The 16,135-nt window shown below is 39.7% G+C and overlaps 1 protein-coding gene across 4 annotated transcripts in view; it reads right to left on the bottom strand.

Moving 5' to 3' along the window:
* pcdh7b (protocadherin 7b) overlaps window positions 1–16,135 on the bottom strand; it is a 493,666-nt gene that overhangs the window by 443,062 nt on the left and 34,469 nt on the right. The window contains exon 2 of one of the 4 annotated variants that reach the window (XM_078546032.1): window positions 12,427–14,557. The exons of the other annotated variants lie outside the window; for them this stretch is intronic. Within the exon in view, the coding sequence (XP_078402158.1) occupies window positions 14,510–14,557 (48 nt within the window). The 3' untranslated portion in view covers window positions 12,427–14,509. Of the gene's footprint in view, window positions 1–12,426; window positions 14,558–16,135 lie in introns of those variants that run through there. 4 annotated transcript variants of the gene reach the window in all.

Genomic DNA, 16,135 nt, shown 5'->3' with positions numbered 1-16,135 from the left:
CATAAAAAGGGGACGTGTCTTTTGCACTGACTCTCTTCACTGCTCTCAGCAATGATTCCTGCACTGAAGGGGTTCTTCTGCATCCTGATCAGAAGTCTGGCCTTTTTAAATGTAACCAGGTAAGTAGGTAGTTTTCTGTCTGATCGATGTTGGACACAGCAATTTGGGCCAATATATTGTTGTTCCAATGTGCTATACAGTATCTATCTCCAAATCACCTTCTAAGGCATAATCTTATGTTTTTGTAATTACAATGTGTCCTCCCCCCGCCTTCCCCCCATCTCCCCCCCCTCCCAGCCCAGAAGTATATATCAGTAAGTTACTGTGGTGGGCTGCGTCTTTCGGCGGGAAGGGGACGGGGCAGAGTTTCTGTCAGGAAATCCAGATTTCCCTGCATGCTGTGGAGTTTTATGACTGCATAACATGGCTAGCTTTTTTGCTTTGACCGGCCGACCACTCAGATGTTAGCCTGATTCACAGGTTTGACTTCTAGTTGAGTGGGGAACATTCCAGAGCAGGCCACAATGGCAGCTTTGTCACATGTTGCAACTCGTGGGAGTGTGAGAGGGTGGGGTAGTGTCTGATCCCTGACTTTGGGGGAGGTCTGTTCTTGGGCGGCTGTGATCCCTGATCTTCAGGGAAGTCTGATCCCAGTGAGGTGGGGTTTGGGGGGGGGGGGGGGGGGGGGGGTTTGATTTGACTCTTGGCCCTGCAGGGGGTAGGGAGTTTGATCCCAGACCCCAAGGGGTTCTGGTCGTCCACCCATAGGGACAGGTGCATAGTGCAGAAGGGGTGTGGTCTGATGTGGTTGATTAGGGGGGTAGGGCAGTTAGTTGGGGAGCTTGGGTGCCCAAGAAAGGCACTAACATCTAACCCAAAGCTCTTTGTCCTCATCTCCCTTTAGCTGCCAAGTTTCCTTAAGCCTGAGAAGCCTGCCTAGTCACAGTTAAACCTGCAAAACATGTTAAATCACAGACTGCCAGCCTTATTCAAATATTTAATTGGACAACCCACCCCCCTGGGAGCGAGCTGACTTTCTCTCCTTGATCTGCCTCCATAAACCCAGAAGTGGGCAGTTTGAAGGTGAGTTAGGTAGGCTTTGTGTTAACATCTAACCAGATCCAAAACCACCTGCTTTTGGGAGTTAAGTTTTGATTCCACACAATTTTCCACCAATTAAATTGATGGTCAGAAAATCGGACACAATTTCTACTCAAATTACTAATGTTTCCTTCTGACAAATGAAGTTCCCTGCCAGGAACACAAAGTTGGACAACTACTCTTACATTATTCAGTTTAAACATCTCCAGAGCTTGAACTAAGCTCAGGCCATTAAGAAATGAAAATAAGTTGATAAGAGTCACAAATATTACAAAGTAATACCAAAAAGTGGAGAATTTTTTTGAATGTTTATCAGGATGCTTAACTCTTATTCTCATTCAGGCCGCTGTTCGAAATGGTGGGCAGAGACCGATGGAGTATAAGTCAGATTGGGGGGAAAGGGGATCAATTAACCTATACCCCACAAAATTCTTCATGGTCAGGTTGCACAGATATTGGCAATGGCCTGTGAGAAAGCCATCAACAAACTCGCTTTCAGCCAAAATTAATACATAGTCTGGGGAAACTAAATATAATGAGAGAGGGAAATTGTTTAAAGGAAAGGGATTCCAATAGTTCAACATAACAACTACTGTTAAAGAGGTTGTTCAGATAGCTGCAGAACAAATGCTTGCAAATTGCAAATCTTGTACTTTGGGAATCGCTGATGGATAAATTACAGTCTGACAGTGATTTGAAATCTAAACATAGCTGAGACTGACACTCTGTACACGGTGTCTGCAGTCAAAGTCAGTCTTAGTATCTTCAAAATGCATTTATCTAATATCTACAGATTGTTCTTATTTACAAAGTTAATTCAAAAGACTGCACCTGGTATTGCCTACGATCACTGATACTCTTCATACATTTGTTTATGTATGATAAAAATAAGATTTGAGGGTAATTTTTACTTTATGTAATAATGTAAAACTATTATCAGCAGCATATTTTCCATCTCTCCTGATTTCTATTTCCACTGACATCAATGGAAATAAAAATTGAGTGGTACAAAATGGTCTGCCAATTTGCTACTGCCCGTTTTACATTCTAACACAAAATCAAAATGACAAAATCAAAAAAAATTGCAACAATCAATGGAGCTAATTTCTAACCATTTACCTTCTATGAATGTTTAAAACACAGGTATCACCTTTTTTTTTAAAGTACTGGGGTGAAATTCCCCAGACTCTCTCCTTATAACTTCAAGTAGATGTGGTGGGGCAGAGCTGAAGAAAATCTGAGGAGATCCACCCTCAGTGTAACAGCACCTGTTGTGTTAAGTGTTCACTTCATTTTGTAGGTGTTTATAGCAAGCATTAACCAACAGGTGGCCTCACTTAAAACAGCCTAAGACTGTGACACAGAAGGGCTAAAACCAAAACTAACAGGAAATGGAAAACTCGTCCCTTTCCACTTTAATCAGGTTTTAAGAAAAATGAACCAATGGCCAAGATATGCTCCAACTGTCCTTACGAAGCAAAATCAACTGGGTATTAATTTTCATTAAAGAGCAACCATTGCTATGGTGCATACACTAATATTATTTTAAGGCAAATTGGATGTAATTGGCCACATTCTGTGCAAACACAGTTCAGTTTCAGAAATGCAAGAAAGCATAACCATGGCTATCAACAAGAATCTATCATACCAAACGTGCATACTATTCATTGTAATTATATGTGCCAACTTCCGTTCTGCTTACTTCTACAAATCTTCTGTAATTGCATTGTGACTGTAAGTACCAAGGAAATTATTTAGAGTGAACTTAATCACAGTCATAAATATTGTGTCCTTGATAAAACACACAGGGTTCTTATATCATCTAACACTAGTATCTTTTTCCAACTCTGAAAGGAATTCAAATGTCATATTTTGCTCCCTATTTGTCAAGAACATGCACATCACTGAGGGTACAACACACTTTGAATTTGGATCCTTTGGGACCAAGTCTGGCACTCATTGTTCTATTATTATTTACAATGAAGATGATGATGTGATATGTTTCAGTTTTCTACTTGCATTGCCACTGGAGTGTGGCAGTCATCTTCCCTGTGGTTTGATGGATGGATTTTGAATTTTCAGCAGCCTGTCTTGCACACTGTTAATCTCATTTTGGGACATATGCTATTGAACCGTGGTAAAGGGTAATAGTAACCTACACTTCATGCCTTTTCTCAAGCATGGCCCAGCTGTTTTTATCAAACTGGTGCTGTTAAGATAGTTAATGAGGGCTGATTGATACCAAGAGAGTTTCAATTACATAATTCTGTCCAATTTCAGCTGATTTTAGACAGGGCATTCTTATAAGCTGTTGCTGTAAGCCAAGTGTTAATTGAAACAAGCTATTTTTATCCTTGTAATCATATATGTTTGTGCATTCAATAACAGCGCACAAACATTTAATTACTCTTTTTGCAAAAGGGTTAGCATTCCCTGATAAACAGAGCTATTTTTGTTCTTGCTACTACCGTTTTGCATTTGTTGAAAAAGATCACATGACGAGTTTATGGCCTTGAAATTATGTAATTAAATCTGCTCTTTTCATATCATTATTGGTGTTACCCCATTTAAAATAAAAGAATGCACAACTCCACTAAAATAATACAGAAGTTCAGACAAACATGTTAAATGTTTGTCTGCTAGCATCACACAAAATAACTTCAGGGCCTGTGTCTGTAATATTCTAACTACAAAACAGAGTGTTTAAGGTGCAAGTAAAATCACAATTTCCTTACACACTAGCAGCAATACTGATGCAAAAAGGTTAATCAACTTCTCAGTAATTGCATGCAAGTAACTAAAAAATTAGACACACTTGAATTTGTCTTTTTTGGAATGTGCTGATCATACCGTGTTGTATTATTTCAATATGAGTTAGTAGCTATATTGTTCTATACACTTATACATAAATATCCAGGATGTCACATTACTCACTCTGCACTACAGCAATGTACAAAAGCAACAATGTATCACTGCACCAGTCAGATGGAGAGCTGCAAGAAATACACAACAAAATTCCAGCATGAATCTAAAACTGATTATTTCAAAGTTCTCAAACACAATCTCCCATAAATTCGCCTCGACTCTGCCCAATCATAGTGTGATTTTCTAAGTTCCCAATACTATGTCCCTAATAATAGATTCTAGCATTTTTCCTACTGCTGATGTCAAATTAACTGGCCTATAGTTCCAATGTTTTCTTTCTCCCTCTTTCTTGAATAGCGGGGTTATATTTGCTACCTTCCAATCCTTTGGAATCAGTCTAAAATCTAGGAAATTCTGGCAGTTTGAAGCAAATGTATCCACCACCTCTTTTAAAACACTAGGATGTCAGTCATCAGAGCCAGAGGGTTTGCCAACTTTTAGTTCCAGTCGTTTCTCTAGTACTATTTCTTTACTGATACTAATTACTTTAAGTACCTCATTCTCACTGAAACCCTGGTTCCCCACTATTTCAGGAACATATTTTTGTGTCTTCTGCCATGAAAATAGATTCAAAGGCCAGGGCCGCAGGGCCAGGGGTCTGTTTGGGCAGCTGGCCTTTGAAAGTCGCAGTACTGGATGTTGTGTCAGAATCCTGACCCCTGCAGGACAGTCTTGAATTTTCAATTGGCCATGGCGGGGGACAGGCGTGTGGTGAAGGGGCAGAACATGGAATGCGCTCACCTCCAAATAACGGCCCGGTAGGCTTTCTAAGGAGCTTTTTGAGGGGCCAGTCTGAAACAGAAGGAGACTTTGAAAACTCACCCTGGCAACCCCTATGCACTGCTGTCAGGTTTGCTGCGCTGTTCAAATAACTTGCTGGGTCCAACGAATGCCAGCAAGAGTACTGCTCCTACCTGTCTCATCCATGACCATTTGCAACCACGTTCCACCTCGAGGAGCTGCCTGCTAAACGCCAAGATGGCTGTTGCCTGCCATTGCCACTGGCATCAGGCAGGCAGCTCCCACCTTCTGGCCAATTACGCCATTTACATTTGAAGATTGTTACAATTACAGCAAAGGTCGGGCACAGGGTTAAGACCCAGAATTCATTCAGGTGTCGAGTTCCTAACCATTTTCAACCGCACGTTGAAAATCCAGTCCCATGTATCAATTTAACAGGCTAGATTTTCACAAGTCGAGATGACTCCAGAGGCCTTTAATGATGGCAGGTGGGACCAGGATACGGAAGCCCTGTCCTCATTTCTGGCTGATACAAGTTTTGCCAGTAAGGGAAAGGAGGCGGGTTGTGAAACACAAATCTACGGAGCCATTTGAAAATAGTGCTCAGTTTAAACAGACCCCGTTTTCATTGTTCCAAGGGCTTTAACCTGCAGTGTGGGAGTCACAAATTTATGGAGGAAATATAAATACTCTTGAAGGGTGGATAAGGTCTTTTAAGTGTCATGATCTGGGGTTATTTAAATCTCAGCCCTTTAAAAATGAAAAAAAGCTAGGCTGCAGGTGTTAGAGTAAAAAAAGACACGCTTCTGGGGTGCATTGATAGCTGAGGAAAAAATATTACTAACTACTCCTGCAGTTACAATAGACATTATAGTTGACATTTCCGAATGGATGTCCCCCCCAGCTCAGCAGGGGGACCAAGTTCAGAGATTGAATGTTTCAAGAGGTAATTAAACATTGTCTTTAATGTGATTACTGAATAGAAGTTTTTTTTTATATAACAGATTGATTATTTGAGGAGATTTAAAATCTTTGACTGGGTTTCTTGAATGAGAGTTTTTTTCTGTATCAAGTGTTAATGAATGAGATCTGTTAAATTGTTAAAAATGTAATGCTTTTTCACCTCCACATGGCCCGAGGTCTGCCCATTGTGAATACTGGGTGAGTAGCTATTGAGGTGGCATGGGGGTGTGATGTGGCATGGAGGGGAATGGGGGTGAATGAGAGTGAGGGCTATGAAGCTGGGCTGAAGTCTCAGAGAACCCGAGGCTAGCCTTTTAACCAGCATGCTGCAACACTTGCCTCCATGGCTGCCCCCAAACTGTCTCTGGAGGCAGCAGGCACCAGAGATACCTTTACTGGTTGACTTGCAAAAAGATTTTTAAAAATGTCTTGCTTGAAAACTGTTGACATAAACTAATATTCACTTTGCCCTTCTGAACTGTTACAGGGGAAATCAATCAAGTTTTTTCATTGTTACTAAAAAGTAAGAGAATGAAGGAATGCCAGACACGATCTTCTAGGACGTGGGCAAGATAGTCAAACCATTGATTCAAATTCCAAAATATCATGGTGAAAAGTTTCATGAGACACATGACGACTAACTAGATGACACACTTATTAGATGATTTCTAACCCCAATGTCACACACCCCATCCCCACGTTAGCTTACATTTAAAGTCTTGGGTCTGAATTTTAAGGGGGAGGAGGTGCGTATTGCTCACCTCCAGTAGAAAAGTCGGTCGCCAGTTGACCAACTTCAAAAAAGGTGCTCCATAACGACAGTACGCTTGCAGTGGCCGTAACAAGGTAATTGTGGGACATCAGGGACAGGAAGACCTACCCTAAACAACTGCCAGTAAATCCGACTGGCCGGCAGCTGAGTAGTCCCAGCAGCGCTAGCACTCAGTAGCAGACACTGCTGGGATTATACTCAATCCCCAGGAAGAAGACAACATGGATACCAGACTCTGGTAAGTCTGTGTTTTTTGGACAGGAAAGGATCGGGGACCGTGGGGAGGGAGTGAGGAGAGTGGGTGTGAGGATTTGGAAGTTAAGGGAAAAAGCACAGAGGAGGTGGATTAACATCCTGGGAAGGGGTGCCCCCAATGCAGACAGGGCAACTGCCAAAGGAGGTATTCCTCCACCTGCCCTCCCCTTCTCTCCAGTGTTGGTGAGAAAATAGCCTGCCCACTCTCCTCTGCCTCCTCCTGCCTGCCATATTACAGCACAGAGGCAGAATTAGGCCTAAGGGTGGGCGGGCAGGCTGGCAGATGCCTTACCTGCCCACCATATTTTTGGAACAGCTCTGGGGTCTGCAGAAAACAATGGGCTAGCCACCCGTTCTATTTTACGTGTCCCCGGGCCTCAAACACACCCACGAGGTACTGTAAAATTCAGTCCTTGAAATCCTGACTCCATGCTTAGTGGATCATTTATGATAAACTTAAATGATTTGCTTCTAATGTTCTCTGAAATGAAAATTGTTGTCAATTAGTAGTGGGTGAGGTAATTAACAAGAGCTCAGGAATATAATCAAACTGGAACCTTCTCAACGGCAATTCGGAATGGAGAACAAGTGCAGGTCTGGCCAGCAAAGCTCACATCCAACGAAAGAATTTTTTAAAAAACTGGAGTTGCAACTGTCCAAAAACTGGAAGAGGTACTTGCATTTAAATTCAAGCAATAATCTTTGGTATACAATAATCATCATGTCATTGTCTTGATTAACTCATTACACTTTGGAATACAGGAGTAATCAACTAGTAGGCAATCAATCGATCTTTAGGAATGTTTAAGAATTTCAGATGCCAGATGTTCCTGATAACATACAAAATACAAACGATGATAACTTATATAGGTAAAATGGTACAATGTTCAAGAGAAATATTAAGGCCATTTGGTGCTGACTTTACACTAAGGAAGTATGAAGTTAGACACATTACAGAAGATCTGTTCTCTATCTATTAGTGAAGTTGGATAAAATTCTGATGCTTCACTCATGGGCATATCACAGAATTGTATTTTCCCAGCCAGCAATTTTTCATCTTTTTTAAGTTAATAGATGGAAACTTGTCGACTCGGAGTGAAATATGTGCTCCAGGAACAGGCTGCATGACTGGGTAGTGGATCAGAATTTTTATCCCATTGGAAACAGTTCAGAAAGATTTCTTACATTCGCTATTTTTAACAAAATTAGGAAAACATTCCAAATCATTTACTTTGGTTACAATTTTGCTATCTTTTGTGATAGAAACAAAGGAACAGGAGTAACCAATTTGGCCCCTCAAACCTGTTCTGCCATACAATGAAATCAGGACTGATCTGTGATCCAACTCCCTAAATCTCCATACAACTGCCTTTGTCTCATTACCCTTAATACCTTTGGCTCACAAAAATCTATCAAGCTCAATTTTCAAATTAACAATAAATCCAGCACCAATTGTTGTTTGCAGAAGAGAGTTCCAAAATTTCTACCATCCTTCACATGAATAAGTGTTTCCTAACTTCGCTCCTGAAAGTTCTGGCTCTAATTTTTTGACTGTGCCTCCTAGGCCTAGGCTCCACAACTAGTGAACATAGATCTATCCTATATGTTGCCCTTAATATATTGAAAACTTTGAGCAAATCAACCCATAACCATCTAAATTCCAGGGAATATGACCCTAGGTTGCTTAATTTCTCCCTGTAACTTCAACCTTTGAGTGCAGGCATCATTCTAGTAAATCTGCATTGTTTTCCCTCCAAGACCAATACAGCCTTCCTCAGGTGCAGTACCCAGACTGATCACTGTACTCCAGGTGTGGTCTCACCAGAGTTTTTTTATAGCTAAAGTATGACTTCAACCTCCTTGTATTCTACTCATCTATGTATAATGGGCAATATTCCATCGGCCTCCATGATTACCTGTTCATGACAGTTTAATGATCCATATCCCGTGCTCCTCTTCTCTTTGGACATCCACCGTTTCTAGCTTTGATTTAGAAAATAAGCTATTCTATCTTTTTTAGGTCCAAGGTGGGTGACCTCACTGAAATCCATTTGACACAATTTTACCCATTCACTTAATTGATCAGTACCTCTTTGTAATTTAACGCTTCCATTTACACAATTTACAATACCACCTATCTTTGTGATGTCAGCAAATTAGGATATGTGGCTTCATATTCCATCATCTAAATCATTAAAACTGAGGCTCCAACACGATCCTCAAAGGATACCAGCAGTCACATCCTGACAATTAGAGTATCTGTACATTATAACTATCCTCTGTCTGCTTCCACCAGCTTCTTAACCAGGTCAATGATTTGTTTTCAAATCAATGAGCTTCAACTTTAGATAACATGGCTCTTATGATGGATTTATAAGGAACTTTATTAAATGTCTTCTGGAGGTCCATGTAAATACATTCATAGACATTCCCGTCCAACACTTAGTCACCTCTTCAAAAAATTCAATCAGATACAACAAGCATGACACACCTTTTACAAATCCACACTGACTCTCCCTGATCAGCTGAAAATGTCCAAGGTGTTCCTTACTTAAAGATTCTAGGAATTCCCCAACAACAGATGTTAAGTTAACTGGCCTATAATTCCTTGCTTTCCTTCTCACAACTTTCTTGAAAGCAGAGTGAAGTGCGCAATTTTCCAATGTTAAAAATCCAAAGTGACTGCAGGAATTTGTCCCTATTGCTGTTTATCTTTCAGATCCTAAAGAATCTGATGCAAATCAGAACATATCATAAGAACAGAAAAAGCAAGTGGATTGTAAAAAAAAATGCATTCCTATCATGAAAACATTTGAGTAAAATCCTCCTAATGTAATATTTTCAAATAAAGAAGTTACATTTTTGTAACATTTTATCATATTTTCAGGATGTCTCAAAATGTGTTAAAATTAATAGATTACTTTTGAAGTGCAGTCACTATTGTAATGTAGGTACTAGTATGTGCAGAGCAAGGTTGCACAAATTATAGTCAAACAATCTTTTTTTCTGGTAATGTTGGTTGAAGGGGGAACACCAGCAAAACTTTTGCTTTTCATCAAATTGTGTAATGGTATTTGTTATGTCCACAAGAACAAGCAACTTAAAATGGCCCCTAGACATAGTACCTCCAATAAAGCAGCACTATCTCAGTATCACACATAGCATCATCTTAGATTATACTAGATTAAGAGTAGGGCTTGAACACACAACCTAACTCTGAGATAAGAATGCTACCAACCAAGTGAAGTTGACACTTCAGTGAGTAGCACTGCCCATACAGTGAAGAGGGCAGGGTATTTTTGATTGCCTAACGCCCTATTCACACTGAAAATGGCATCTTTTGGCAGTCAATTTATTTTAAAATCTATCTGTTATTTAGCACCAGTGGTAGTGGGGGAAACAGTGGTGTAGTGGTAATGTCACTGGACTAGTAATCAGACCCAAGCTGCTATGGTGGGATTTGAACCCAGTTAATAAATCTATAATTATAAAGCCAGTCTCAGTAATGGTGACTATGAAACTATCATTGGTTGTCGTAACAATCCAACTGATTCACTAATGTGCTTAGTGAAGGAAATCTGCCATCCTTACCTGGTCTGGCCTACATTTGACTCTTAACTGCCCTCATGAATTGATCAGGCAATTAGGGATGGGCAACAAATGCTGGCCTTGTCAGCGGCACCCATGAAAGAAAAAAAGGTGGACATAGCCTATCAACTGCCCTTATAGGAATCAGTGTTAGTTACTCTGAAAGGGGCAATAAAAAAATAGTGCCATTGATTTGTGTGGGTCAGGAAAGAGTATGAATTCTCCCAATGGCTTCAGAAAAATCTTCTCACCCACTGCCAGTTGCTCAGTAGCCACCCACCACCACCTTCTCTACCCGACTCTCAGCATTGAATCTTGGCAGTCACCAAAATTATGCAAATTAGTCTGATAACGGTTCAGTCTCCCTCTTTACACACCAACATTGCAATGAATCCCTTGACATTCAATGCCACTACCATGGCTGAATCCCACCTCTTGGCTCCCGAAAGCCTGTCCACCATCTACAAGGTACAGGTCAAGAGTGTGATGGAATACTCTCCTCTTGCCTGGGTGGGTGCAGCTCCAACAACACTCAAGATGCTCGACACCATCCAAGACAAAGCAACCCGCTTGATTCGCACTCTATCCACCACCTTCAACATCCACTCCCTCCACCACCGACGCACAGTGGCAGCAGTGTGTACCACCTACAGATGCACTGCAGCAACTCACCAAGGTTCCTTCAACAGCACCTTCCAAATCCACAACCTCTTAACACCTAGAAAGACAAGGGCAGCAGATGCATGGGAACACAACCACCTGCAAGTCCCCTCCAAGCCATGCACCATCCTGACTTGGAACTATATTGCTATTCCATTACTGTCGCTGAATCAAAATTCTGGAACTCCCTCCCTAACAGCACTGTGTACCTACACCACATGGACAGCTGTGGTTCAAGATGGCAGTTCACCACCAACTTCTCAAAGGCAATTGGGGAAGGGCAATAAATGCTGGCCCAGCCAGAGACACCCACATCCTGTGAAAAGAATCTAAAAAGTCCAAAACTGTACTGTATTTGTACCATTTACCATAGAGATCTATCTAATTCAAAACATTGATGAGCACACAAGACCATCATTTTCACAAAAAAGCACAAATAAGCTGGTTGGTGACACAGAAGTAAAGATGTCAAATTTAACCCAACCCAACTGGCAAGATCAAGACAAGTTTGTGCAAGATGCATATTTTACACCTTATGTTATTTTATTCTACATTGCAGAGTAAATGCAAGCAGGATGTGAAACAAGTGTCCTAATCATTCTCATTCATTCCCTCTAGGTTAAAATCAGCACTAAGGATTTTACTAAATGGTGAAGGTGAATGAAAATGTGATTCAAAAATAAGTTGTGTTAAAATATAAAGCACCGCTTGTTGTGCCTGAAATATTAAGTTCATTTTCAAAGCACTAAAAGTATGTTGAGTGCAAAAGGGTGGGTATTTTTTTCCACACGTATTATTCCACTGCTTTGTATCTTGCATAAAAAGGTGACCACATTACTAATGGCATGACTTTACTACAATTGAATCTGAAAATGAGAAATTGCCCCAGCTGTATTATCAGTTTCCTCAGCATTCCCCAACATGTATTTAAAAACCACACTGTGATAAATGTGTCTTGTCTTGCGGGAGCTCTTTCTGTCACAGCTCACCAGTGCCCTGGCAACATCCGAGCTTGTAAAACAATATTGCAATCAAAAGTTCAAAATTAATAGCCATGAAATCCCAAGCACTCGTAAGCATCCAGTTATTACTGCTTCTTTATGGATAAATCATCCTTGTTTCTTACAGGTGACAATATAAAATTTCAGGGCTCTGAAAGGTTAATTCTGCTTGGGGCTAAAACATTGAATCGACTTAGACTGTAACAGAAACAAAGTACTTCTTTCAACATTAAAACATTGGGAAACCATAAAAGGAAAATACCGATTCATGCATTTCAAATTGAAATACCATTGTAAGAAGTTACTACATGAAGCAAGGTTTGAATTCCTAGTCAATTAGTAGATTAATAATCAAGCAGAAGAAATAGTTCAAAGGTTCAAGGTTGCAGAATCAAGCAATAAATTGAACAGTGGCAGAGGTTTTATTGTAAGAAAAATGTGTTTATTCAAACCCTTTTCAAGATATTACAGAAATTGTGTGATCCAATCATTTCCCATAAAGCTGTGGATAAATACACTATGTGGCTACACAATGAAAGAAAGTTCTGTCTGTACTTGAATCAAGTGAGTCATTGTCATGTCCATAGGATGTCCATAGTGCAATATTTCAACTGTTGTTTTTATACAGACATATTGTCATATGAAAAGTACTGTCAAAGTTGCTTCACAAATATCAGCAATAATGGTAAGTCAATTATGGGAGGAAGCAGATCCAATTAAGTTAAGCTGCAAATTTCAAATAGTTACTTGGCATGTTCAATCAATGTTGCAAGTCACACTTTCAACCGGGGTTTAATTTACTCCAACAGATTAAAGTTAATATGATTCAAGTCTTTGCCCTTGTAATTTTCTGCGCTTTTTCTCTTCCTTTCCAAAAGGCAGTGATCCATGCTGGCAGACATTTCCATAGCTGCTGAAATCCTCTGGTATTTTGCCTGAGCAGCTATTCTTCAGCGTTAGGCCTTTATGTAAATGGTATTACTGCTGATCCCGAGCCTCATCTGATTTCAACACAACTTAAGTGATAGTCACTGGATATAAATCTGGATGATTTTTCTCTCCTGGTTCTGAAGACAATGAAGTTAATTGTTTGTATCCAAACTGCTGACCTGGCTGAGATTTACAATGACATAGAATATGGAACTAATGGAACCAGCCTGGTCAGTACCACAGCATATATACGTGAACCACTGGAGGAGACCTTCATATTTAAATACCTCACTGAATATGTCTATTAACATAAGTGCACATATCAATACTGATGCATGTAGAGATACCATGTGCTAATACCAAGTTTTGGCACATTGCTGTGCCTCACTTTGCATATATTTGATTAGGCATTACGTTGAACAGCAAATAAGGAAATGATGCAAGTGCAACATTTATGTCGAGGAAAACATTTATTTGTTAAAAGTGGATGACATCAAAATACTGTCTCCATGAATTTATTAATGACAGAAGAACACACAGAATTAAGTGTCGCATGTAACTGAACATTCCTGGAACCTTTGGTTACACACCCAGGAAAATGAACAAGCACATGCAGAAGGCTCTGTTACACACATAAAATGGGACTGGAAACTTGCATGGTTGGGAAAAGATGACACTGGAGATATATATCAAAAATAAATGTTTTTACTTCAAGAAACAGAAACCCATTTCATGTAAACACTGATTTAGTCTGTAAAACCTGTTTTATATATATATATATATATACATAGTATATATATACATATATATATAATAGATCTACCTATCTTTCTTACAACCTGAGACAATACTGTAAATAAATAGAAGATAATGTAACAAAATGTGGAAGTTCTTGTGCAATGTTTGCAGCACTATACTACTTTAATGCTGAAACAATAAGTACGATTGTGAAAGACTGGGAAACAATATAATTTATAATTGTATGACTGTTTAGCATGATTTGTGCACTTCTGTTCTCCAATGTGCAAAGTACCGACAGTTGGCTTTCAGAGCATCTAGCACTCAAACTAACACACAGGGTGATAATTTGGATCAGACCCAACTCAGCAACAAAAAACTGAATGTTAGCCCCAGAATCTTGATGGAAAGCTATCAGAGAATTCTATACAACTGTGACAGGTAATATCTTACGTTAGCCTGGAGAAGGGTTACTGTTTTGGCACCAAATTGTTGAATAAACTGACTAGAAGCTTACCTGTGAATATCATCAATGTATAATATTATGCTGGGTAATAATTCAGTGTACATTGGGATTTAGCAGGCTGCACACGGTCATGGCAGCATGGCATACCCTCCTCCAGCAAGCCCTGGGCTAATGACTGATGTTATTCCCAACTTCTATTGTGTGCTCCAGTGAAGGCCCTGTGGAGGATCAAGGTGGAGTCCTGAAGGTCCTATGGAGCAACATAAGAAAGATCTCTCCAACGATTTTCAGTACAGTGACCCTGGGTAGTACAATATCGATGATTGATATTGGTTTTCCCTTGCCTGTGGTCTCAATATCCTTCTGTGCTTATAGCCTCATGGACAGATGCAGCACATCTGGATGAAGATGACTCATCTGTGGAGACATTAAAGATTTTGATTCATTAATGATTTGAACTTAACTTGCAATGGAAATGCAGAAGGATTTCTGCAGATGCCAGAGAGGCATAGAATGATTTAAATATTTCAACTGCAACTTATTAATATGGACAGAGAATATTATTCCAGTGAATTAATTATTTTACAAACGCAAATTAGCAAGATGATTAAAGTAGACATAATGTACTATGCTTTCAAACTATGTGTACTGCTCAGGGAGATTGTTTTTAAAAGAAACACTGTATTTCGAACTTACCAGACTTTTCAGACTCTGATGACATACTAATTCCCTCATGGTTGTTTTTGACGATCATGTATTCAGGCCAACAAAGTTTTTTTTGATTCAGTGCTTTGATGGCTTCTTTGTTGTCCTGTGGACTTTTTGCTTTAATTGTGCTCCACCTTCTTTTTGTCATTCATTTGAGATCATTACGTGATGCAAAACAAGCGTGTATCATTTGTGGACCTTTTGACACTTTATTGACTGCAGGAGGTATAATGGTCCATTCCTGTTTTTATCCTTGTTTGGTCACAGACGTTGATTAAATTCCAAAGAGATCAGCCATTAATTTTATAGGTTATTCCACCAAAGAAACAACTTAGCCCCTGCATAACTTTAGTGTTAAGGGCTAGTTATCCAAAAGAGTGCTTGTAATACACAGCCCTATCCACCAGGAGCAAATTTTGACACATTGCAAGTCTGTCCCCATAATTTTTTATCCATTCACTTCAATGGGTAGAAAATTATGGGGGATGTACCTTCAACTTCCACATATTCTGTCCCAGCCAGAAAGATTCCATGCCTTAAGTATGCATTCGGAACATTAGCACTATAGTTTCCAATACATATCCGCAAGCATGGTGTGTGATTTTAACTCATGCACAAGTGAATAGGTTTTGAATGGGTTAAAATTGGGCCCCATAGATCAAGTACCTCATTATTGCTTGTTGAAATGGAAGTAGTAATAATTTATCACGATGACTAAGTTAAACCCCTGTATATCAAAATTTGTAAAAGTGGCTTTTATTAGACCCAGACAGTAATGCATGCACAGATGCTGCCAGATTGCTGAGTAATTTCCAGCATCTTCTGTTTCTTACTTCAGGAAAGCATACCATGTTGGCAATAAAATTACCAAACCTTCACAGCAAGATTGTATTTTAAAGAAAGCAACCCTTGTGCATCAATAAATGTGAAATGTTTCAAGTTTTACTAAATCATTTGTTACGTTCTAGCTTTTGAACTTTGAGCCATTTAATATAATACACACAGAGCGAAGCTATTGCTGGTGGTTGCATCTTTTAGGTCTCAAATATTATAGTGAACTCCAACAGACTATGTTAGAATGACTATGAAAGGTAAGTAATGGTAAGTATGTTAAAGTCCTTCAGATAAGAAGGGGAAACTTTGGACGGGGTTCCCATTCTTGATCACCTGGAAGCACCTGTGCACGGACTTCCAGTGAGAATATGGCCATGCTTGTTCATGATAACCATCAGGTTGGTAAAGGCCTGATTCATGCATACAGAACTGCCACTTGTATAAAATCACTAA

Source organism: Cetorhinus maximus, chromosome 1 (genome assembly GCF_964194155.1).
Source record: "Cetorhinus maximus chromosome 1, sCetMax3.hap1.1, whole genome shotgun sequence".
In the NCBI taxonomy this organism is placed as follows: Eukaryota; Metazoa; Chordata; class Chondrichthyes; order Lamniformes; family Cetorhinidae; genus Cetorhinus; species Cetorhinus maximus.
Note: the sequence above shows the minus strand (reverse complement) of the source record. Positions and strands in the feature narration are given on the sequence as shown.